Source organism: Micromesistius poutassou (assembly GCF_964030765.1).
Source record: "Micromesistius poutassou genome assembly, chromosome: 10".
Classification (NCBI taxonomy): domain Eukaryota; kingdom Metazoa; phylum Chordata; class Actinopteri; order Gadiformes; family Gadidae; genus Micromesistius; species Micromesistius poutassou.
The window spans coordinates 7,661,248-7,688,273 of NC_140280.1; the positions used below are offsets into that span (position 1 = coordinate 7,661,248).

General features: G+C 45.2%; 1 protein-coding gene across 2 annotated transcripts; it reads right to left on the reverse strand.

Annotated features, from left to right (window-relative positions):
* Positions 1–26,765, reverse strand: lrch2 (leucine-rich repeats and calponin homology (CH) domain containing 2; the record flags this gene model as incomplete). 2 transcript variants are annotated; one of them, XM_084474101.1, is made up of 21 exons in its annotated part: positions 1–439; positions 1,219–1,296; positions 1,703–1,840; positions 2,318–2,430; positions 8,608–8,671; positions 8,799–8,852; positions 9,019–9,153; positions 9,363–9,411; positions 10,178–10,240; positions 10,890–10,958; positions 11,508–11,612; positions 11,860–11,927; positions 12,537–12,625; positions 13,142–13,238; positions 13,617–13,704; positions 13,886–14,016; positions 14,353–14,489; positions 14,606–14,711; positions 15,471–15,597; positions 16,392–16,536; positions 26,528–26,765. In XM_084474101.1, 21 exons carry the CDS (start codon positions 26,763–26,765, stop codon positions 317–319), a joined length of 2,217 nt encoding a protein of 738 aa, XP_084330227.1. In that variant the 3' UTR covers positions 1–316. The 2 variants fall into 2 exon arrangements, with proteins under 2 accessions (XP_084330227.1, XP_084330226.1); XM_084474100.1 differs by having other exon boundaries at positions 1,658–1,840.
* Between the last annotated feature and the right edge of the window lie 261 nt (positions 26,766–27,026).

Sequence of the window (27,026 nt, forward strand, 5' to 3'; positions counted from 1 at the left end):
CACACGACAGGGAAACAAAAACAGGAGTTGGCTACTGCCAGCTGTCTTCACACGAGAAGACCGGAGGGTCTGGTCTCCCCCTCCTGACCCACAACTCAGTCAGCTGGTAAGCCCCCCCAACCCCTCCCCCATCAGGGGTCCTCTCCATGACAACCAGGTCCTCACCTCCTAAAGGAAGGTTCCCTGGACCCTCTCGCAGCGCTCCACCGTCACCCCCACCTCTCCCCTCCAGGGATGGGGGCTGGAGGCAGGGGGAAGGGGGTCTGGGTTTGGTGGCTAGAGCCGACCCCCCCCCGCCCCTACCTGGTGTGGTGGGTCAATCATCACCCCCCAGCTGGGGGATCTTTGAGGCGGGTAGGTCCAGGAGAGCCTGCACCGTCACGCCCACCTTCACCAGGCCACGCTCCTCCAGGATGTGGTGGGGCAGGCACAGCTTGTCCTGGGGAACGCACGCACACCCACACACACACACACACACACACACACAAGATGGACCCGTTAAGGTATGCTGCCCACGGCGGGCAGCCGCTTCACTACACAGAAGGCCACCGTTTTTCACTTTCACTTTCACACATGCTGAATTGTGCAAGGACAATAAAGTTTGACCTCATCGAAACATGGTGTGCATATTTACATGCATTACTCTTATTTGAATAGATATATTTTACTGTAAAAAAATAAATAAAAATAAATCGAATTATTCCATGTGCTTCGTGTTATTTATATATTTCTTACATTCTTGCATTTATACAGATGAAGGGAGTCGTTGAGTGGTAAATCATTGTTGGTTAGTATCATTATGGTTATCTTTATATATATTTATATATATATATATCCCCATATGGAAGAAACCTTGTGAAGTTACCAAAAGGAGGGATGAAGAAGAGAAAAAGAGAAAAAACCATTAAGCCAGAGGGTGCATCACTCTCTTTCTTCTTTTGAGTGTTGTCACGCAACATTAACATCACAAACATTGTGTCATTGTCATTATCTTATTACAGAGAACTGCACACCTTTCCACTGAATTCACACATCTCTTCCCGGGTAATAAACCTGACCACAGGGTTTCCGCTCACCAATTTCCTCATCTCCTTGTTTGCTTTGTAAAGAAATAAGGTGAATGGATTTGCATGTATTTTGTGTACACGTCAGAGTTAAAGAGAATAACAGACACAGGCGGCTGTTTGGAAGGTGCTGAGATCTGCTTCCTGTTCTTACCTGCGTGACGCCAAGCTTCTTGCACGCGTCCAGGAAGTTCTCCACGTTCCGGCGACACTTGGCCATGCTGAGCTTAGGCTGAAGTCCAGAACATAGCATTAGCACTTGGAACACATTGGTGACATTAACGGCATTGTTGGCAATCGGAAAAGATAAGTCATTCACATCAAAATCAATATTTTGCACATTTAATTGATCAAAATGTATATTAGAAAACTATTAGCATTATGTTCTCTTCGATTCTTGATAAGATTATTTATTTTTATATTACAAAAAAAACAAGCTACTCACTTATAGAATCATTTTAAAAACTCATGTCTGGACACTGAAAGCACCCTTAAATCAGATTATAAAAACATTCCTCAATGACTTTATATGATCACCGAACACTGTATATGCACATGTATATGTCATGCATTCAGGGGTCCTAAGATAGTACTTGATTGATCCCAGGTGCGGGTATATCCGGGTACTGTCGTCTCACCACGGCGGGGGAGGGCATATGGATGCTAGGCACAGAGCGTGGGCTGATGTGATTGGCCAGGTGGCTGAGCACCACGCCGTCCATGAGCGCCGCGCCCACATCGTCCGGGAGGAACACCTTCAGTCTGGACTCGATGTTCTGCAAACACACACATGTCCGCAGCCTCGCGTTCACCTTCTATAGCCACCCTATTAATAGCTCTTCCATTGCTTTTTGGATGGTTATGTCCACACCCTGTCTTATTTCTATGTACTTGAGGAACTCTTGGCATTTCATTGCCAAGGGTGACCGCCTGCTCTGGTCTTCAATTGAGATTGCAGTGGATGAGACGTCATATCCCTCCCACATACACACACACTATGGAAAGCACTTTGAGTGTCTTGAAAAGCCCTATATCAATTAAATTAATGCAGGGTCCTACAAAATCCATAGGAACCATGTTGTATTCGTTAGTATTATTATAAGAGGTTCTATGAAATCCATTTTACAAAATTGGGATGCTTAGAACTTACGTAAGAACTTGTAATACGAGGAGTAACCGGTGCGTGCGTGCGTGTGCGTACATGCGTGCGTACGTGAAGGTGCGTGCGGGTGCGTGAAGGTGGTCACACTGACCTGACGGAGGAGGCCAATCTGCTCCAGCTCCTCCCTCAGGTGCTCCATCTTCCTCCTCATGGTGAAGCTGGGGTCATTGGGGGTCACCTCCTGCCGGGAGCTCCGCGTGAACGCTGGAAAACAAAGGTTGCCGTTGGTCGTCAGGGAGGTCACCATGACAACCTTTGAAACATGGCGGTGTGGCGGCGTAGCAGCCGCCAAGCCGGGAAGGCGAGCACTGGCACGGAGAGCTCCACAGCTTTACCCGCTGTGGTACAACTCAACCTTAAGACGACAAAACGTACTACCGATTCATATGACATATGTACGCCCCTTATGACCAGTTGTACGTAGAATGTGAACGCATATAATATAAATGCAAAAACTCAAAATAGAAACTTATCTTATTCATTTTATTGTTTTTATTTGCCTTTCTTTAAAAGCAGAACACAGTCCTGATCATAACTGGTTGGAAGCCCTTCTTAGAAAGCAGAACATTGTCCTAAACAGACTTGAGCCAACCCTGACAGTTTATAGTGAGCAACAAGTGCAGAGAGTGGCTGTTGCTCTGACACTCTGATTGTAGGAGAATCAACCATAAAGGATAACCGGTAAGAAGATCAAAACATGCTCAACCAGAAACTAACCACAATTATATTGGAAAACCCCAAAATCTCACAGGTTATTGTGCATGCAGGACTTAATTATATTCTAAGAGAACAGTCAGAACTTCTGAAGAGGGATTTCACTGAACTATTAGACACACTGGACAAATTACACATTAAGTCATTCATCAGTGGACCCATACCAGCAGTTGACAGGGGAATAAACTGATACAGTCATCTACTTGCACTGAATACATGGCTTTACAGAGTCTGCAATGAAAGAGGAAGGGGCTTTATTGACAATTTCAACTTGTTCTGGGGGCACAAATATCTTTTCAGAGCAGATGGCCTACACACAGGTTAGGCTCAAAACTGTTAAGGGACAATCTTCTCTTCTCGCTCTCCCACAAATCTACCCTGCCATGGTCTGACACACAGGCCACAGTCAGAGCACAGAGAAGAAGCGAGACTACAGCCTCCCCCACACATCTACTCTGCCCAGTGGCGGCTGCTGGTCTTTCAAAGAGGTGAAGCTCATTTTCGGCCTACATCATATAAATTGTCAATTTATGTATATGTAAATTTGCTCTCTGTTCCTTTTCAAGGCAATTCTCTGTCATACCAACTAGCTGTCTTTTCCAGTGACTTGACCAGTGTCCTCTCAATGGCCAGCAGAGCTAGGCTGCTTAAACGGCCTTGGCCCATTTTGTTACAGGTGTAGGACTTGAGCCGCTTAACAGGAGAAGCTCTTTTATACCTGCAGATGTAGCTCCAATTGTTGCCACTAATGAGAACAGTTTGTAAAGCTGAGGTATTGCATTGTCCAACTCCATGTCTTTAAGGAACACCAATAAATCACACAGCTTTCCCTTGTCACCCTGCAAGTCCTGATCTGAATACAGGACTTGAAGTTCAGACCTCAGGCTCCCTGAATCAAAGTGATGCCCAAATACTAGGGGTGGGAATCGAGAACCGGTTCCATCTCAGAACCGGTTCCAACTAACCAATTCCATCGTAATTGTACGCTTCCAATGTTATAGATTCTTCTTAACGATCCCTGCACAATGTTTTCCGGTTTTCTCGTCGAGTGCCATGTGTTCAAAAGCCTGCTTACGAGTCAAGCGCTCTAATCAAGCGAATAATATATCCTGATTCGAAAATGGATAACGCACGGAGCAGCCAGCCTGAGCAGTAAACTGCGACCCCAAGTCATCCCCACTGACAGCAACACGCTGCATTGGTGGAGAGACATGGGCTGCAACAAATACCCGCTTCTCTCAACATAGACGCGCATATACCTGTGTGTGCTAGGCACGTCTGTGCGCTCCCAACGTGTGTTCTCCGCCGTATGTAACACCGTGAATAAAAAGAGAGCCGCACTTGATCCAGATCAAGTTGATAGACTGGTGTTTCTAGCAAAAAACATTAAGAAATGTATTTCTTGCAGATAGGCTATAAGCCTTAGTACTCGCTGTCTTCTGTTTCAGAGCAGATGGCCAAACAGTCAGTTTTGTCAGTTACACCCAAACAGGTTAGGCTCAAAACTGTTAAGGGACAATCTTCTCTTCTCGCTCTCCCACAAATCTACCCTGTCATGCCATGAGAAGAAGCGAGACTACAGCCTCCCCCACACATCTACTGTCCCACTATCTGACACACAGATAGCAGACAGACCACAGACCTTGAAGAGAGACAACAGCCCGCCCGACAACATCAACACCATGCCTTCCACCATTGCTAATCTCTCCCATAGCCGCAACAACTCCAGCTCCACTGTCTCCTCCCTTTATGATTTTCCAGATGAATTCAAGAAACTGAGAAATGCTGGCATCAAACTTGCATCTGCGTCAATGATACCATCACCACGTCATGGCCACAGTCTGATAACACCCAAGCAGAGGGCGCCCCAGCCACCCCCCTGTACTGATAGTAGTCCTGATTATTACTGAGACAAAGAAGGGTTCAGCCGTAGACACAGTATAAAGGAAGTTTTGCATAATCTGCTGAACCCAAGGTTGCCTAATCATCTTTTGCATTAGCGGCATTAGCTCAGGAGGTAGAGCGGGTTGGCTGGTAACCGCAAGGTTGCTGGTTCGATCCCCGGCTCATCATCCTCCTAGCTGAGTGTCGTGGTGTCCCTGAGCAAGATGCCTCACCCTAATTGCTCCTGACGAGCTGGCTGTCGCCCTGCATGGCTGACTCCGCTGTCGGTGTGTGAATCTGTGCATGAATGGGTGAATGTCAGTCAACACTGTAAAGCACTTTATAAATGAGGACCATATGAGGACCATTCCTGCTGTAACCACTAAGAGAGTTAACAAAGGGAAACTTAGACGCACTGCTAACCTCTCAAATCTCATTAATGATTGTATTACCACTTCTAAACTGGATTTTATGTTTTTAACTGAAACATGGCTAGAACAAAATAACCGTTCTGATAGAGACAGCTCCTCCCAACTATAACTTTTTTGATATATGTAGATCTGGAAAAAGAGGTGGAGAGGTTGCTGCTATATTTAAAAATGTATTTCAGGGGAAACAGATGTTATTTGGTGATTTTCCATCATTCGAATACCTTTGTGCTGTATTGAAATGCTGAGTTTTCCTATTAATTATTTACAGGCCACCCACATACTCTGCAAATTTCTTCGATGAATTTACAGAATTATTGTCTAGCATCTCCACAGACTTTGACTGTCTAGTTATAACTGGTGACTTCATCATTTCATACTGATGATTTGAATGACAAGTGTGCAAAACAACTTTTTACCATTTTGGACACATTTGAAATGTCTCAACATGTGAAAGAGGCTACTTATTGTAAGGGTCACACTCCAGACCTGGTTATCACAAAGGATCTCAATGTTTCATCTCTCTGTGACTGATCCTTCATTGTCGGACCACTTCTGTGTTTTCTTTAATATATATTTTATTCCCGACATACAGACAAAATCAATACTGTCAAAAAACGCTATATCAATGAACATTCTAATGTACTTTTTAAAGAGGCCATCTCCTTGCTACCATGTCTCAACCCATGTTCTGCTGATGATCTTGTATTTTGACATTTTGAAATTTTATTTTTAACATTTTGAAAGTCAGATAGATGTCATTGCACCTTATAAGGTTAAAACGATTCCTGGAAAGCAAAAGGCACCCTGGAGAAAAGCTGCTTTTGTAACAGCCTGGAAAAAAGAATGCAGGAAGGTTGAACGCATCTGGCGTAAAACAAAACTTCATATTCACCATGACATCTATAGAGAGAGCCTCCGTGCCTACAATTTAGACTTAAAAAGTGCTAGAGAAACATTTTTCTCTAGCAAAAATGTTGAAAGACTGACCAAGCCCCCAACACAAATTACACCTGATCTCCATTCCACGCAGAAATGCATTGAGTTTGCAGCATTTTATACTGATAAAATTGAAGGCATCAGACGCGCCATCAATATCTCCACTTCAAACAAAAATGTTGGACTACCACCCTGTTCAAGAAAAAGTACCGTGGCAATGACATGCTTTAATGTCATAGGGCCCTATCTTGCGCCCGGTGCAATTGACTTTCTACACCGACGCATGTGTTGTTGCTAGTTTGCACCCGGCGCAAAGCTGATTTTCCCCCACAGCAACCAGGTGCCACTGCGCCTGGAGAGGCGTGTCGGCAAAAAGCAGGGGCGTGTTCCGGCGCAAATGATACTTGGTGCTATTTTACCTATCTAAGCATTGCGGCAGTACAATTGCGCAACTGACTGGGAAATACCTAGTCTAAAGTCAGTGGTGGATAGTGCAGTTGGTGTTGCTATTTTGACGTGCCATGGCAGGTCGGATACACAGCAGAAACATGCAAGGATTAGGCTGATTTAAATATTATGATGTCAACGATTGTTCATATGAGTGAAACTGCATAGAAATAGCATAGATTGTGGAAACATTTTTTTTCCATAGGGGCTGCATGAATGAACACAGTAGAGTAGGCTATGCCATGCATTTAAATAATAATAATAATAATAATAATAATAATAATAATAATAACAATAATAAACTCGAGCAAAGTATATTCCAGCCTCCCAAAACAAAATCTTATTTTAAAATCTTATTTTAAAATCTCAACAGCTGATACAATGGTAAGTTATACTTTTAAATCAATGCATCTGCAAACATCGTACAGCAAACACATATTTTCTTGACACAGACATCGTTTACAAGCCCATATCTTTCGGAAAAAGATTTGATCGTGGGAAAACTTGATCGTGAGAAAACATAGTTTTACCACGGGTGAGTGTTTAAAAGAATGAATGAATGCGGGTGATGCTTGGAGCGTGTGTGTGTGCGCACCCACCTGTTTAAACACACGCAAACTAAACACGTAACACATAATACAGTCCATGGCGATGTATATTAACAGGGGGACACATGCATATTATGAACACAAGTCGATAACGATAATGTATACAATACTGGTAACAAATGATGTTTGTTAATGTATTGCCGCATTTCATTAAATAGACCCACAGTTGGGGCCACAAGACCGCATCCACATATCATATATGTGTTAAGTTGTCTTTGCCGCAATATACATGACGACTCAGTAGCTGTTTCTCAATACCAAGTACGCAAACTACGGACTCCCGGACTTAGAAGTGCGTACTTGGCAAGTCCGGACTTCCAAGTACAGACTTCCGAGGACGCGAGTACACACCTGCAATGGAACAGCAGCGGACTCGATGACGTCACCAACTCAGCTCTGTTAACTGTGCTTTATGGCCTCATGTAGGCATATACCACTGAACAATATAAACAAATTATATAAAACTAAACCCCAGCCTCTTTCATTTTAAAATAGTATGTTAATATTTTGAATTAATATCAATGAAAAGATAAGATAAGATATGCGAATTGAGAAACGTCTAGTGTTTCTGAAGTTGTAGAAGAAAACGCTATTCCATATGTGAATTAGGCCTATTATTTGGCCATAAACTGAGCCATTTGAAGTTTGAAATTCATGTGGTCATGCATCTGTCTCAGCGGAGAATGCAAATGCGTTCACGCGGTCAAAATATCAACTCGTCAAGTCAAATGCACTGGCTCTTAAAGGGGATGGGAGATGGCACTCTCATTGGTTTATTGCACGTTACACCCAAAACACACCTACAGGTTTCAGACCAACCCATTTTAGATTTGTGTCAGGCGCAAAGCTCATCTATCTCGCCGTCAACAGCGCCATAGAACCGCCCACAAAGCTACTTTGACTTTGCACCTTGTGACTTTACACGTCTGTGTTTTATACCGTCTAACAAGGGCCCATAGACTCTAAAACTCTTGTAGAAACAGTGACACAACTAAAGCCAAAAGCCTAAAGCCAAAGCTAATGCCTTTTAATTTTTTCATCATTAACCATTTTTGGGGGAGACTACTACATGATTGTAGTAATATCTGATCCTTGTTGGTAACTGTGGTGTAAGCCGAGTTACACATACACGCATAAGATAATACTTGAACAAATTGTTGAACTCTGATTTGAGCACACGCGCACACACACACACACACACACACACACACACACACACACACACACACACACACACACACACACACACACACACACAGACAGACACACACACACGCCTGGTACCCCTGCCTGTACCACATCCTGACCCACATCGGCCCTACCTGGCAGAACCTAATGAAGACCAGTTCACAGTGTTTTACCTGAACGAGGCTTCAGCCCAAACACCGTTAGCGCCGTGCTAAAGTCTGCGTGTCTCAAGCCATCCTGTAACACAGACAGACAGACAGACACAGAGACACAGAGAGAGAGAGATAATTGCTTCCATCCAATTGCTTCCTTGCGTGCCACGTAAGAGTGTTTGTGTGTTATTCTTGGAGGGAAAACCGCTCACCTCACAGTCATCACTACCGCCGGAGGAGGACTTGCGTGTGCTCTGACAAACATACTGTGAAGAGAGATCCAACAGATGCACTACTGTGACACACGCACACACAGCATCTGCTTTGGCACACCATTTAGTCCCCATATGGGAAGATTTAATTTTGATTTTTTTCAGTTCCTTTAATCTTCTTTCCCATCCATCCATCCCTCCATCTCATTGCCATGGTTACCTTAAGGTAGTCCTTCCTCAGGTATTTGTTCCTCCTACGCTCCTCGTTCTGGTTGAGCAGCGGGGGAATCTCTGACCATTTTGCGTCACACGGCTCAGACTTCAGGCTCCCGTCGAAGGAGCAGGAGGAGGAGGGCTGGGGAGGAGGAAACAGGGAGATCTTAAGCCTTTACAAACTGATACGTTTCAGGATTTTTTCTTTGTCGCTCGTCTCTAAAGACATTCATCAATGGATGTTTTCTTGATACAGCGGGTGAACTTGAATGGCCGGGTGTGGTCAGGATGCATGTGTGGAAAAGAGGGAAGGGAGGCAGGAGGAGGGAGGCAGGTCTCCCAGCTAGGTACCTGTCCGCTCGGCTCTGACGCCCCGCTGGTGCCCTCGTCCAGGGAAGCACTGCAGGGGATGGAGACAGGAGAAGCTGTTATCACGTGTATACAACACACAACATGATAATAACGTCAGCCGCTCTCAGTCCACATCCACAAGCTATTGACGTGGTCACGGTAGAAACTGCGGCACAATTTTCACAATAAGTCCGCCGAAATAAACATGCTGAGTCTACCGATTTTTCGGTGCTCCACCGTTGGGTTATGAAGGTATTATTGTAGCAAAAGTCTTTAGCATGCATACACTAAAGTCACAAATGTGTAAGAGTAAATTTGAAGTCGTAAATATTTTTTCTACCATTGTAAACACAAAATAGGTACAACTTGACAACAAAAACAAAAACAACTTGATTCTCACATACTTATGCCACCATACGCCACTATCAGTGCAAGCAGGCCAATGGCAACCAAGTGCACAGTCCTTCCTCCCTCACTATAAAAACCACCAGCCGCCACTAGTCTAGACTCATAGTCTAGATTAGACTCTAGTCTAGACTATGAGTCTATTAATCAAGCAGTTTTTATGCTTTCTATTTTGTTGCTGCTTGTCAGGCAAGTCAAGCAAACACACGCAAGAGGACTCTGAAAAAGTCTGAATCGTAAAAATAAAGATGTAATGTGTTATTAAGTTGTAATGTTGTAATAATGTTGCGAGTTGCAGCCTGTCCAAAGTGATTCAGCACTCATCCAACGCTCTCCAAGACCTACCAGGGAGACGTGTTGTGTTCAGCGCTATTGGGACAGAAACTGCACCTGGTTGGGGCAGTTCATACCTGCGCATGGCCTGGGCCGGAGGCCTTGGCTTACTGCTGCAGCTCCCAGAGTGGCTTAAGAACCTGCAGAAGAGACAGATCACCGGTCATTCACTGTGTATAAAGTTGCCATGCAACACTATTATGTTGAGTGGAAGGCTGGAAGTGCTTTGAGATGAAAGAAAGCCAGCGGAGTTACGCCCTGTGACTGCTGGCTGATTAATACCACCACTCTCTCTTTTTCCCGCCAGTGGGTCATGACCCCAATGTGGGATAACAACAATAAAATGTTGTTATTATTGGTGTGCGTATGTGTTACCTATAAACAACTGCATGCTTAGTCATTTCATTTCAGACCTTGTTTGAAGACTGGAATAGTGACTAAAGCATTGACTATAAGGAAGCGTTAATCATCTCACTCTGTTGACATAGCGAAAAGAATGGTTGCTTATTTTACTGCACAAAACATTCGTTGGAAGCCTGGGGTGCCTACGAGGCGGGGTCACGGCATGACATGGTGTGGAAAAGCCTCTGCCTAAACACACACAAAGACACAAAGACACACACACACACACACACACACAAAGACACAAAGACACACACACACACACACACACACACACAAAGACACAAAGACACACACACACACACACGCACACACAGTCGTTCAGCATCCCCGCTGCTATGGCAACGCTTCCGTAACCGTGGGAGACGCAGTGGCTGCTGGCTCTACCTGTGCGCCCGGCCGGTCACCCTCCGCCGGTGGATCAGACTCTCCGCCCGACAGATGAGAGAGCGACGCCTAGCGGGGACCAACCACGCCACGGGAGGGTAGAGAGACCATGGTGGACAGGCAGAGAAGGAGAGAGAGAGTGAGAGCAATAACAGACAGACAGAAAAAGAGAGAGAGTTAGAGACAGAGAGACAAGCGGGAGACAGAGCAAGAGAAAGGGAGGGTGAGGCAGAGCGACAGAAACATCGATTAGTGTAAAAGGAGAGGGGGACAGGGTTGTGCGGACATTGTACATGTAGACGACTAGGGGAAGGGGGGGCAGGGGGGAAGGCCGAGCGAAAATGAACGTGGGGAATTTCCATAGAAATGTGGAATGTTCGAAACAGGAATACAGTAGGGCGCTTCTGCCTTCACTTCAAATACTACTACTCAACTCTTGGTTCCACCTCAGAGGAGATTGGGTGATCGAGGAAGACAAAGAGAAGGAAAAGTCAGAGAGAGAGAGAGAGAAAGAGAGAGACAGAGAGAGAGAGCGCGAGAGAGGGAGCGCGAGGGAGAGAGAGATCAAGAGCATCAAGAGCATCCAGAGCAAGAGCGAGAGCGCTCCAACACACACACCTGTTCTGCTGCTCCTGCTGAAGGAGCTGGACAGCGATCTTCCTCAGGTCCAGCACCTCCTTGAGCTCATCCTCGTCTTCCTCCGCCAACGGCTCCTTATCTGAGCTGAGGAAGGTCAAGGGTCACAGACATCTCCGTTACTAAACCGCTACTAAAGTGCTCACTATCAGGAACTCGGAAACAAAGCTACATCCTACATGTCATTCCCCGTCTAACCGCACAATATGCCATAATAAAAACACAAACACAGTGAAGGCAGTGAAACATGGCAGGCTAGCCTGCTGATGACCCGTTGGAAATGTGCCTTTGGGTCGGAGGTGAAAGGAGTGAGTGGAAGGTGGATTATACTGACCCCGACTCCTCCTTCCAGCTGTCCTTGTCTTTGCTCTGCTGGGACATGTTGAGGACCTTCTCCAGCTCCTGTAGCGACCAGAAAGAACTCGTCTGATTGGACGCATGTGATCATGTGATAAATAATAAAGCAGAGCTTCTTCTTCTTCTTCCTCAACCCAGTGTCACGTCAACATGTCCAGCAGACATACGCCCAGGGCCTCACACCCACCACTCTTTAAGGGACCCTATTTTACCACCAGGTGTGATGTTGAGAGCACCAACTGGTCAGCTCATTCTGTGTGTGAGAGAGAGAGAGAGAGAGAGAGAGAGAGAGAGAGAGAGAGAGAGAGAGAGAGAGAGAGAGAGAGAGAGGATAGAGAGAGAGAGAGAGACATACTCAAGGGAGAGCTCTGACATGTCAGTGAGTGAGCGCTTCTCGCCCTCTAACCTGTAGGCCAACTCTCCAACCAACAGGTTGGCCTCGTCTCCCTGGGTCCTGTCCTGAGGGCATGTGGCAGTGGACTGCCACACTGAAATAGCTATCACACACCTGGTTGGACATTCCCACTCCTGATTTCTCTAGCGGGTACCCTATAGATTTTTCGAAAGATTTGATATTGCTTCACTATAGAGTGAGAGTTAGACAGGAAGGTACGGGAGATAGAGGAGAGGACGTGCCACCTTGATGCAGCCCACCTTGATGCAGGACAAGTGCTGGCCGTCCCCCTCCGACAGCGCCGACTCCTCCTCCTGGTTGGGCTCGACGAAGTCATAGAGGTCCTGATCTGACAGAGGAACGACATGTTCACCACGGGAAGACGCCGGCACATCACAGGGACAACACCCGCAGACAACAGCTCTTCGTACCTAAACGGTCTGCTACTGAGTAAATAGGCCTGATGTGAAATATACTCAAGTATCGTGAGATGAAGTACTTTGAGACTCGAAATGGTAGACGCATAAACGTGTTGCCCGTTGGTGTTCGTACTGTTGGCATTATCAAATGACAAAAATCCCATTCACAACATTTTACTACAAACAGTTGTAGTACTAGTAGTAGTAGTACTACAAACTAACTACTGCACAGTCCTCGGCTTTTAAGGCATTTACTCAAAATGATCAAGGATGTGGTGCTGGTGGTGCTGGTGGTGTTGGTAGTGGGAGTGATGGTGGGAATGGGAATGTTTGAGAGGTGGCGTTGGTGCTCATGGTGATGGTGGTGTTGGTGGTGATGAGGATCTTGATGGGGGCTATGGGGGTGATGGTGATGGTAGTGATAATAGTGTTTGTTTTCGGGTAACCTTTGCAGGAGTCCATCTTGGAGAGCAGCAGGAGGGCGTCGGCCCGGGCCGTCTCCGAGACCTGAGAATGGAGACTCATCGTGTCGTCATCCGAGGGCTGGAGGACGAGCAGGAGGAGGAGGCGGAGGAGGAAGAGGAGGAGGTAGAGGGGGAGGAGGAGGAGGAGGAGGAAGAGAGGTGGGAGGATGAGGGGTAGCAGAGGCGGTAAACTCAGTTATCCCTCATAGTCGTCCTGAATGGGTTGAATGTCGATTCACTTCATAATTCAGACTGAATTCTGAATTGTGGTTTCAAGTCAAATGTTTCTTATTTGACATAAACAGTGAGGTCAATGTATTGATTATCTAAACAACGGAGCTGACCAGGCTGAGGCGTCTTGTTTAAAAAGGCCTATCACAAAGGTTGCCCAGCAGGCTTCATGGTTTTGTGATGGATATAGTATGAGCTGATTTGCGTTGGTGTGTTGGTGTGTCACCTCTGTCGTAGAAAGCCTCTTCTCCCCGTTGTCACTCCCGATGCCAGAGTCAGGCCCGTGGTTCTTATTGGGGTAGAAATCCTCCATGCTGGAAATGTAAAAACATACCAAATTGAATACGCAAGGTAAACTAGGCTAATTAAAGCTGAATAGCTGTCCTTTCGTCTACTATTTGCACTGTGTTTCTGCTGTTTATCGAGTTCATGTAAAGTTAAATAGTTTAAGCTTGTACAATTTTCAGTAAACAAGAGTACACTGATCTATGTAACCTGTCAGTTAGCGCCTGAGGAAGGCAGCGTTTCCCTAGCGACGGCAGCTCAAGGGAATCAGGCTTCTTGTCAGTCCGACATGCCTGGATGTTCAGGTATTTGAAGATGTGCACTTTGCCCTTCAGGCAGATCTGAAAAACACAAACGCACACACAGTGAACAGTTGCCTACTTCTTATATCACCGATATTCAACAATACCATCATTTTCCACTAGATGGCGCAACTGCTTCAAAGTTTTCAACCGGGACAGTGAGGGACGTGCATTATTTTTAAGGGCACATACACAAGAACATTCATGTCACACACACACACACACACACACACACACACACACACACACACACACACACACACACAGAAGCATATATAGTGCATGTACACATTACAGATATGAACGAACACACACACACACACACACACACACACACACACACAAACACACACACATGAAATCATGGACACACACCTGTGCAGGTGGGGACTGCATAGGGTTGTTGTCGAGGACGATGTGCTGTAGCTGTCGGAGCTTCCTATAGGCTGTCGGGATCTCTGTGATCTTGTTACACGAGAAGTCCAGTCGGATCAGAGGCAGTTCGCACAACTCTGATACAGAGACACAGAGCACAACATGTTGTAATGCAACCAAAGGCAATCAAGTCGTATGTGTGTGTGTGTGTGTGTGTGTGTGTGTGTGTGTGTGTGTGTGTGTGTGTGCTAACCTTCTGGCAGCATGTGTAGACAGTTCTTCCTGATGTTGAGCTCCCGTAGCGCGTGGAGCTGGCCCACCTGGGCGGGCAGCACCTGGATCTCATTACAGCTGATGTCCTGGGAGGGAGAGAGTTCATAATGATGTTTTCAACACGAGCAATAATGTAGTCATTTGCAGCGTCGGCACATGATGCACCCACGTAACACACCTCTGACCCACATACACACATCCCTAACCAGCCTCCCCCCCTCCCCCCCCACATCCTGATGTCCTCGCCACACACACAAATCCTCGCACATGAACACACACACACACACACACACACACACACACACACACACACACACACACACACACACACACACACACACACACACACACACACACACACACACCTCTAGGGTTGTCTTGTTCTGCTCAGTTGGTCGAGTGGTTGGTTGGAATGACCTTGTTCCACCAAGTTTTCATTAGAACATCGCTTGTGTTACCTTCATAAAGACATCTTCCTAATCTATTATTTTCGGGGTGGGAGGGATATATGCAGACCTATGTATTTTATTTATGAGCGATGCGTTGGAAATAACAGTAATAATGAATACAAATAATATGCAAGCCTGCATGGTTTCTGTTATAATAATCCTATGGTTTAATGAACATTTACCCTACAGACTCATTCACACCATGTCGGAAAGCAACCAATAAGTCGTTGGTTCTTTATTTCATGTTGTCTGTGACGCTCCATCAACCTTCATGTTTAATACTCACAGCTCTGACACCCCCCCCCCCCACCCCACCCCACCCCACCCCCACTAACACACACACACACACACACAAACAAATACACACTAACTCCTGCCCACACCAGCCGCTCTCACCAGCTCCATCAGTCCCTTGGCGTTGCCGATGTGGTCGGGCAGGCAGGCCAGCTTGTTGTTGCTCACCAGCAGCACCTTGAGGGGCAGGCCGAACAGGTACTTGGGCAGCACCGACAGCAGGTTCCGACTGCCAGGGGGAAACACACGAGAGGTTGACGCTGAGCCGAGCCGAGAGCAGTGCCAGACTGAGGGCTGCCGGGAGCGGGTGACTCGGGTCAGGGAGAAAACGCCTGTAGCTCTAGCGAGTGTCAAAATATGCCCATCCCAAAATACCAACATTTATTCTTGAGTTTGTTTTATTTTGTACAAACATGTTTATAGATTAATTGGTGCTATTACATTTTTTTCATTAAATGTTGTGCACTCTTTGTACGGTTGGCACACCCAATTATTAAAGTGGATTAATAACGATACGTGTTTTCTGAATGAATGCCAAAAGTGTGTGTTCCCACAGAACCATTGATGGAGGATGAGTGAGCGAGTGAGTAAGTGAGTGTGTGTGTGTGTGTGTGTGTTCGGGCCCGCATAATCTTGTGGGTTACTTTATCATTTGTGTCTTTGTATCCTTCGTGTGTGTGTGTGTGTGTGTGTGTGTGTGTGTGTGTGTGTGTGTGTGTGTGTGTGTGTGTTTGTATCCTGCGTGCGTGTGTGTGTGTGTGTGTGTCTTCATGCATGTGTTTGTACCCTGCGTGCATTTGTATGTGTGTGTGTGTGTGTGTGTGTGTGTGTGTGTGTGTGTGTGTGTGTGTGTGTGTGTGTGTGTGTGTGTGTGTGTGTGTGTGTGTGTGTGTGTGAATGTGTGTGTGTCTTTAAACATGCACGTGTGCACGTGCGTGTGTGTGCATGCGTGTGTGCGTGCGTGTGTGTGTGTGTGTGCGTGCGTGTGTGTCTTTATTCGCATGTGTGTGTGTTGTAGCTCACCTGATGTCCAGGTAGGTGAGCATCTGCAGGTTGATGATGGCTTCGGGGACACACTTGATGCAGTTGTGGTAGAGATGGAGCGACTCTAGCGGAGCGAACAGGCACACCTCCGCCGGGACCTCCGTCAGACGGTTCTTGGAGAGGTCTGCGAGAAGGACCACCAGCCACCAATAAGATTAGCACTTATTCTCAAGTGCACTGGTACACACAGTATGACCAACACACTCTTCATTGGAAAGGAACCAAAATCTAAGTAAATACGTAAATAAAATGTTATATAAATAGGAATGAAAGCAACAGAACATCCCTACGTTATCCTGGCGACCACCGGGTAGAAAGTGAACATGCTCTTCAGAATAAACTCCACCCTCATAGAGAACACAGAACATTTATCCAACACTACATTACATAAACCCCTCAATACTAGTACACTACTATAATACTAACTATATTACCCCATTTATATTACCCCATTTAGTGATTTAAACAGGAGACTCTTATATCGTAAGCAACTTGAATGAATTCAGACTGGTGTCATCAAGCAAAGGTAGGGGGCGGGGCATCTTCCTCACTGCAGGTAGACCGTGGATACTGGGGATCGAACCAAGTGCCGCTCAGCTGGGAATCATACACCATTACCACTACACTATTCTGCCCACCCTATACTAATAAATATTAAAATCATACATACTATATAAGGCTACACACTATATAACACTAAGCACTACACTATTCGGCCCGCAGCTAGTAGCTATTTTATATCAGTACATACTAAATAATGCTTCACACATTATACGTCCCCCCCTGCCTTCCCCACCAAGGTGCTGCAGGTTGTGCAGAGGGAGGCTTGGGTAGAATAGTATGTCAATTATTTCTGAGTGCATCGTGTGCATTGAGAATCAAGTCATGTGGCACTAGACTCGTGGCTCAGAAGGACAGGCTGCAAGACCCCTGGGACGAACCCACACGCGACACGAAGGGAAATGAACGCCGACGACTAAGAGCATACACACACACGGATATATACCGTAGTCGTGAAGCACAAACACACGAGTCAAGTGTGTGATAAACCAGGGACACTTTGACGATCTGAAAGCAGAACACGCCGCCACCCCGCGGTCTATTGGCCCGCGTAGGTGATGATGATGTGTAAAGTGCTCCAGTGCTTCCATTCCAATGTCCTTTAATAGCCAAGGAGCTTAGAGCGTTATCGTCCACGTTCATCAGCACTGCTTCCATTCATATTTAACCGTATCCTGAAGGAGTTGCTGAATCCTGGAACACAGCAAAGCTCTTAGGATTAAATTTTTCTTTTAAACATGAAAAAAATCTAATCGTAGTTTAGTTAGTGTTTATTTAGCAATTCTTTTTGATCACTTTCCACTCAGCGCTTAGTTGTTTCGTTTGTTTTAGTCTTGCCTTTCGGACAAAAGAAGATATTTGTTTTTTTGATTTCTGAACTCCAAGTCAATACATATATTTGATTTTGATTTGTCTACCAAGCTAGACACTGTCATAAACGTTCAGCCAAGACATAAAAACAGTATGGCATGTCTGAGTTAGTTGTGCATCGGAAGTGCTCTACCACGTATACCCATTACAATATTTATCCAACAGTACATGGCAGGGTCTGATAGGAGTCCAAACAAGGAGTTCTGCAGCGGGCCCAGATAGTCCCGTCCCATCGATCCGTCTGAGGAACTCATCGACTGAGGGGTGCAGTGCCTCTGTGGCTGCTCAGCCCCAACCCAGGGCTGACATTACACGCCTTCCCCAACGCATGACCTCAGCGCTTTCCCTCGTCTCTATTGATCCAAAAGAGGAGCGGTGGAGTAATAATGACGGCTCTAGGCTTGAGGATTAGATGGAAGAGCGTGCATCCAGTGTCTCGTGGTGGGACACGTAATGTAAACCACAGCAGTTAGAAACCAGGGAAGAATAGGTTCTATTGTGCGAGAGGGAAGCCGCAACGTGGGTCTGAGATCCCTCCCGCCCACACCGGAGTCATACAGCAGTGGATCTGATTCAAGATTGGCCGATTCTTCATTCAGGGATTCAAAGAGTTCCGAGATAAGCTCTGCTATTTTACAAAGCGCCTTCCGCTGCGTCCGATGAAATATTCAGAAGAGGCGCTGATTCAGTAGTGAGGAGTAAAGGACGTGCGAGACAGAGGGAGAGATCCTGAGAGAGATAGTGAACACAGTGCAGATGAATGGCTCAGGCCTACTGACAAGTGGCCTAGATCTGTGTGCATCCAAGGGAGCGAGTTGACTCCATTGCAACACCACGCACAGCGACACATAGAAACACATAGCATAGAACTGTGATGGGATTCAAATGCAAGCTTCTCCTATAGTAGGTCAAACCTCTCCGGGTAATATGTACAATTGATAAACATTAATATCAAAATATATAAATAAAAATAGTTTACCAAGATTTGGGAATTGATGGCTGTGATTGGTGATTGTTATTTAGCACCCCAAGTGTTCAAATAATGTAATAAACAGTTGAATAATGTAATTAATGTCTTAAGCACTATTAAGCTTAGTGCTTGTTATCAAACATTGAACTTAATGTCAATAAAATAACTCAATGAAATCAATGAGTTGATTAAACAATGGCTGATCAACATATACAAGTAAAGATAGATTTAGAAAACAGACAGAAACAGGCAATGAAAGTGCAAGTGCAAATTATTTGGTTTGAAGCGCCGTCTGCTATCGAGATAAATTCTCAATAAATATAATAGATAGTGATTTGACTGTCGTTTACCACTGTGGATGCAATAACAGGATCATGTGTTGAGTAACATCAATAGGCTGTAAGGAGCTGTTACCATGTCCTAAAACAACTAGTGAGCAGGGGGACTGACAAAGATTATCTTCAACCGATTGTGATAGTGTAAACTGATTTATTTGCAAGCTAAAGCCGTCCCAAATTGACCTTGATGTGATTGAAATCAATGTTGCTATTTCGCATAACGGAAATCTATGCTAAGTCCATAGGTTGAAAGAATATCTTATTTTATACAAAGAACAATCGCAGTAAATGTAAAAGGACCTTTACTTGTAAACTACGACCTTTATTTTTACAGACTAACTAACATATTTATACAATTTCTAAATCAATCAAGTGACCTCATCATCTGACGTGCTGACGTAGACGATGACATCATCAGTTAGTACATACTGGCACCTTACACAATACAGGCCACCGTAGTCATTGGAAAGGGATGGGTCAGATGGGGATATTCAGTTAGTAAGCACCAATGATAACATATTGGTGTTATACAATATACAATAGGTTATGTATAAAAATGCATACAATGAATAACCAGTGAGATTGACCCATATACCATCTGACATCTACGTCGTGACGTTGTTTATAGGCCAGAGATTAGAATACCATGTAGTAGGAGGATACACAGACAGACGTCTGACAATCCATGCACTCAAATCCATCTATATATATATACTCTCACACACACACACAACCACCCCCCCCCCACACACACACACACACACTCTCTATGTTTTTATCTTCTCTAAATCAGGTCCCTTAAGGAGTGAACCCTCGGCGGTGACAGTTAATCCACTTGTAGAGAAATCATATTAGAGGCTGTCATCCCCTACTTTACAGCCCATTATGTGGAGGAAAGGCACACACATACACACACAGGGGCATGCACTTGCAAACACATACATACACACACGCACAAACATACACACAAGTGCATGCACGGACACACAAACACAAATACGCGCATACAGGAACACATATAGGTCCACATACACATGCACGCACACACACTGGAACGAACACACACACACCCTCTCATTCTCATTCCCACAAACACAAACACATGCACAGCATATTCTCGCCTCCTGCCAACAAGGAGGATAATCGTCCTCCCAGTTCCCACTAACCCACCCCCCCGCCCCTCCTCTGTCCAGGAAACAGCACTCCTCCTGGGGAGATATCACCCGCATGAGGGGTCATAGCCACGAGGAAGGGCAGCAGGACAGACCGGTTCTCTACAGCATGTTCTGCCTAGATACAGAATGGTGTTTTCCATCACCAGAAGACCCATAGGGGCGTATAATAACGCCTTGTTTACATGAAAAACATTGTGCTAAAATTTCAAAAGGTGAAAATAGATAGCGCAAAGTTATGTTCATTTTATCATATATATAATTGGCAAATCATACTGCTTCACTCTGAAACCCTTACATATTGAAGTGACACACTTTATTTTCCAACTACTGCTACTGCCAACGGTAGTAGACTGCTGGTCTACTACGATTGGCCAGGGCCCCAGAGCTGTGACGCTGTGAAGCTGTGTGTCGGCTCCCAGCAAGAGGCCTGGATATGTGTTACTATGTTGCCTAGTACCGTTTAACATATCACAAGCCCGCCCACAGGGTGCTGAGTCAATAATACTTATATACTTTTATTGGCCTAATGAATAGGCCGTAAATGTTTTGTGTGTACATTTCTGATACAGTAATAACCAACGCTATGAGTGTCTGTGTATTGAGCTTGGTTGACAGAGCTTTTCATTTCCAACATGTTCTGTGTAGTTGAACACTCACAGCACAAGGAAGTATTCACTTCCTCATAGCTTGAGAAAAATCCCACAAATATCTTCTGAAATAGGAGACAGCTGAACAGTTGACTCAGTCGAGAGGGAGAGAGAGAGCGACAGCAAGAGAGAGAGACTCTAGCTGTACCACTTCTGTTAGTCGCCCCATCTCCAACCTTTCCTCTAAAACATGGATCAACAATCAGCAGTAGCAGCAGACCACACAAGATCTGCTCTATAAGATGGGATCAGACCCAGATCACCATCAGTGTAGAACAAAGCAGTGTGTGTGTGTGTGTGTGTGTGTGTGTGTGTGTGTGTGTGTGTGTGTGTGTGTGTGTGTGTGTGTGCGTGTGTGACAACTCGATTCAAAGAGAAACACACACAAACGCACACACACAAAGGCTTTCATAATATACTAGAGTAAACACCCAAGGTCACAGGTTGAAGACATTTTCCATTAAGAGGCTGATCCAGGCCGATCTCCCTTGGGCTTGGCCTCGGATGGGGGCCTCAGCTGGGTCCAGAGTCGGGGGAGGCCCCTGGCAAACCTCAACCACAACCCCAAGCACGGGCCCCGTCACTGGGGACACTCCTGTGGCGCTGGAGGAGGAATCATCTGGTCCAGGGGGAGGTGGGTGTGGGGGCTGTTGGGGTGGGGTTTTGGCTGGACCCTTCATGGAGTCGGTTCATCTCTGTCTCCCTCTCTATCCCCCCATATGAAACACCATCTGTGACCGCCCCCCCCCCCCCCCCCCCAAACACCACCACCACAGTGTGTGTTTTCCTGCTGCTCGCTCCTATAGGACACATTCATCCAGAAGGAACCTGCCAGCCAATCACAAAGCAATCACGCAGCTGCCTTCATTAATCACCACGGCAACGTCCCCGTGGTCGGATTCATGATACTTAAAAGAGATCCCCCGTCTAATTAAGAAACACTGAAAAGCCAATAAGGCACGTCAGTAGAGCTTTACAAATATGAGTTTTGGAATGAGCTTCTCCTTGTTTATGACCACCACTGGTTTATTACTGCGTGCTGCTGAATGTGGTGAAAAACATGGTCCCTTCATTATTAATTTCGTGAAGGAAGTCATCTGTCTGTAAGGTTGGGCAGAAGCGTACTCACGGCCGTAAGTTACAATATTACTGGAAAACGGACTGGGTTTTAAATTACTTCTATGTTCTTCTATGTTCAAACCTCAGTATTTCTTTGATGCCTGCGAGGATAGTCAAATATTAACAAAAAGTAGACGTAGTCTGTAAACTTCTCTTGGTCCGAGTGCTCTGTTCACTCTATTCAGGTTATATTCAGGAAATAATACAAATAACAATAATAATTATATGATTAATAATAAAAAAAGAATTGTCTATTAATAACTAGGATTCTCCATTTGTGCAACGTAAAGCCAAACTTTTCACTGCTTTCACTTTTTGAATCAACACAATAGGGAGAAACGCCCTGATGGTTCAGTGGATACTATTTGGTAATAGGCCCGCTATAATCAGCATCAGTAGACTGAATCTACCGACGTTGCTTATTGCCCTTCTAAAGCATAGATGTGCTTTTAACGTCCGCTCTTTTTCCGCTGACAGCAGGTATCATTTCCTGTCTGGATGCGTTGAAGCCCAGCAGAGCACTTCCCGGGAGGAACAACATAAACAAGAACAACATAACATATGAAAGTGAGATTTTGTTTGTTTATAATCAGATACTACACACACACACACACATACAAATACAAACACACAGATGATGTGGATTATTCTGTGGTTGAAGGTTGATTTGCATCTTTGTATCAGTTTTCTTTTGAAATTGTGCTCAGTCAGCATGTGTGTGTGTGTGTGTGTGTCTGTGTGTGTCTGTGTCTATGTGTTTGTGTGTTATGGCTACAGTATTTGGTTTATCAGACAGAACACCTTCCGTAAACAACATGCAACATGCAGGTCTTATTTTCTTTTGGTGTTAACTTTAGCAGTCAACATTTACCCAAAGAGAGTTGCTTAAAGTTACTTCAGATACATGCACATAAACGGGTTAGGAATGAGTCATTTCACTAACAGACAGTGGGGTTCGAACCCAGAACCTTAATGGCTGTGAGTCAAACATTCTAACCACTACTCTCCAGCCCATGTCCATTATATTTAAACTCAATTCACCCCGTTTATGCATTAAGAACACTATAAAACAAACCTCTGACCAAAGACGAATTATAACCTCATGGGGATCATCTGGTAGACGGGGGTGATGTGTATGGATGGAGAGGGATAGGGGGTTGTCAGGAAAGGACCAATATATGCAAAACTATGGTTTCTATGGAGACGCCACTATAGGGGGACTATAGAGGAAATCTAGGGGATAAGCATGGTGGACCCTCTCCTAATTGAGGTCACGGCAGATGCATCCTGGGACATGGTGAAGAACATAAGGCCAGGTTGATATTCTGGTCACCGAGCTGCTCTCCAAGGTCAGGCCGTCAGACCGTGGCCAGAGCGCTTGTTCCCACGGGAACACAGTGATTGAAGACAAACAGTGAGCAGGGCACCGTGCACATACCTACACACGTACCTGCACACATGCACATGTACGTGCACACAAGTACCTGCACACATGTACCTGCACACGAGCACACGTACGTGCACACATGTACGTGCACACGTGCACACATGTACGTGCACACAAGCAGGGCCTTGGTGTGAGCAGCTTGTTTCCCTGGTTTTGAACTGCCAAAGTCTCAATGTATACACACATCCGTGTGCATACACACGCACACACACAGACACACAGACACACACACACACACACACACACACACACACACACACACACACACACACACACACACACACAAACACACACTCAAGTCCTGAGCCATAACATTTTTATTAATCATACAATACTTGACATACAGACTTTAGTTGTGAAGGGAAACTGCTTGGACCTCTAGTTATCTAGTTAGTTATGTATCTAATTAGATATGGTCTGAGGGCACTGACATTAGAGCATGCATTGTTTTCATCAAAAGTAATTTGTAGCTCAAAGTCAAAGATTTCTGAAGAATATAATTGATGTCACTTTTAGTCATTTTCTGACTTATTGTTAGGACTATATAATAATTAATAGTTTGCCTGATTTTAAAACATTAGAGTTCAGGCTTTCCACCAGGTCTTTTTTCAACTACTGCTCCAGTGTCTTGATAATGGCCAACACGGCATGCAACACATATTCCACTGAAAACCTAAACGGAGAGGAACAGGCTTGTTGTGGCCACATAGTCCAGGCTGGTCGAAAAGGCTGAGCTATACAACCACAAGAAACAGCAGACTTCCTGTTTCTGCTGGTTTTTAACACCTCAATTGTGTAAACTGTTAGCAAGTGGGCCAGGCCTAAAATCCTTTCAAGGCAATGTTTAATTGTAATTCTTAAACAGCCATTTAGTTGATATTATAGTGTGTGTGTGTGTGTGTGTGTGTGTGTGTGTGTGTGTGTGTGTGTGTGTGTGTGTGTGTGTGTGTGTGTGTGTGTGTGTGTGTGTGTGTGTGTGTGCGTGCGTGTGTGCGTGCGTGCGTGCGTGTAATTGATGGGGGACCCCAGTCCCATGGGAATACAATAGGGTTGCTAACGTCAAACAACCCAATAATTATCCTCTATCAACAAGACTAGCAATTGGTTCATTACTTTCAGTATATATACATCTGCATATACAGTACTTCTGCAAAACCATCAGATTGTTGTACATTATACTGCGTTTCAATGGAAACATCCTTTGTGTCTGTAAAGAATTAAAGACTTGGTTTATGACACAAAGTTTTGTAATATGATTAACTGTTCTAAGATATTCTAAAAGGCCATTAACAATTCAATTAAAAAATATATGCACGTGTGGGCGGATATACACAAAAGGGACTTATCAAATATATATACTATCCATTTGGCAGATGCTTTGATCTACATAGTCACACAATACTTCCTAGCATGGGTCACCCCAGTGGGAATGGATTGTCTAACCCTTGCAGTGTTAATGCCTTGCTCTACCAGTTGAGCTAGACAGGAGTCGGACCACTTAGAACCAGACAAGAACCGGTGTCGGATATCTTCTCGATGAGAGGACAATGTAAGATAAGAATTGAATCATAGAATTCCCTGACCACTACAATAACCAATACCCAAAACATAAAAAAACGTTATTTCTGCCTTTCGGACACAAAGACGAAGATATAGCATCAAGAAATAAAAACATTATATTTTAATGGAACCATATAATACATTCAATAAGGAATATTTATTCATAATGGTGATGTGTTGCAGTAGGTCATCCTGGTTTAGGGCTAGGGGAATGTAACCCATTTATATATTTCTGAAATTAAACAAATACCTCAGATTAAGAAAATGCATCTTCCATTTAGGAAGATGCTGTCCATTTAGTGGATCTGTCCATTTAGTGGAGGTTTAACCTTCATGTGGTTTTCGTGTCAAGGCAAAAACTGGCATATATATTATGGTCCACAATATATATATGACCGTGTATTAACATCCTAAACAAACTCCACCAGAAACGTTTATAATAGAAAGCCAAGGGCAATAAAGTCACTTCAGAAGATCCGTTTAGAGTACCAAGTGCAGGACCCATTAATGTGTCTTGATATAAACCCTGATGTTGGCTACCCCATCAGTGCCTGCTTGCGGAAACGGGCCTGCAGAATACCTAAGAGGAGAGGAATCATTGTTGAGCATTACATAGCCTACTCATGTAATCGTGCAACACCCCGCTGGGAACACGAAATGCAAGTGCGATATAAGTCCTCCTTATCAATCTATTAATTTCGTCTTTCCCGTTCACGCGCTCATACCAGGGCATGCCATGCGGACAAGCGCACGATAGAGCTGAAACTCGCACCAACACCCCAGCATCTTTTGTCTCTCCCTGTGCCAACGACAAAACAATCCGTCCACCGAATGCTTAATAAAACCTACTCCTCGATGTGTATCTCGTGGCCCAACTCTCTCATGCATTGATATTCTGCTCCAGCTGCCCTCTTCCAAATCAATGACAGGCTGACGTGCGGCCGCTCCTCTGCAGCGCGCCTGTCTTGGGGTGCGCCTACTGTCTTCATTCATGCTCAAAGCTACAAGTCTCAAGGTGGAAATCAGAAGCTATCGGGTGTCCACTCATTACCCACCACACAACAGACAATGTGCACCAAACCAGTGCTGCAGCGATTAAATACACACGCAGGCTATGCATATTTATACCAATAAGAAGAATGCAACCAGAATGTTAACGGGCGGTACAAGACCATTTGTGTGATCGGGTCCTGAAAAATGAAATTTCCCAAAAGTATTGGCGATTGTTAGCTATTAAGACACACAATGCCGTGAATTGCACAATTAAATACGTGCATTGACAGGGAATGCCCGATTCCAGCTGTACATTCGTATTCACAATACCGCTCCCACCACAACACGTGTTTAGACGGTTCTCGTAGTGTTAACAGCAGAGCCGCCGGTTCTGCTCCTTCCGAACTAGCCGAAGCCGTAGTATAACGTGCTCACCTGCTTGTGTCGTATCCGTAAGATCATAGCTCACTCCTGGGTACTCCCTCAGCTTCCTGCCGCTGAGATTCAATATCCCGGAGCACACGGCATCGTCCAGAGCCCGGTCCAGGCTCCGGGCGGTGTGGTGCTGGTGCTGGTGCTGGCTGACTCCCATGTTGTTCCATTGAGCTCCGTTAGATATGTGTTGGCTTTGTGGAGCCGTTACGGCGCTCACACCTCCCTGACTAGACGCCATTTTTTGCAAGAGAAATGTACGCTTACAATAATAAGAGTTCCCCGCCCATGCGCATTTAGGGCAGGATCCCACGGCGCTGGGGGGGGGGGGGGGGGGGGGGGGGGGGTGGGCTGGGGGAGCGTGGCTGGGGATGGGCTGATTTGGCTACGGTGGCCATTTTAGACTATCAATCCTCAAACACCTGCAAGATTTCGTTTGTTTTATTAACTGATTGATTGGTTAGTCTACTTTGCCTGGGCTGGCAACATAACCAATATATGG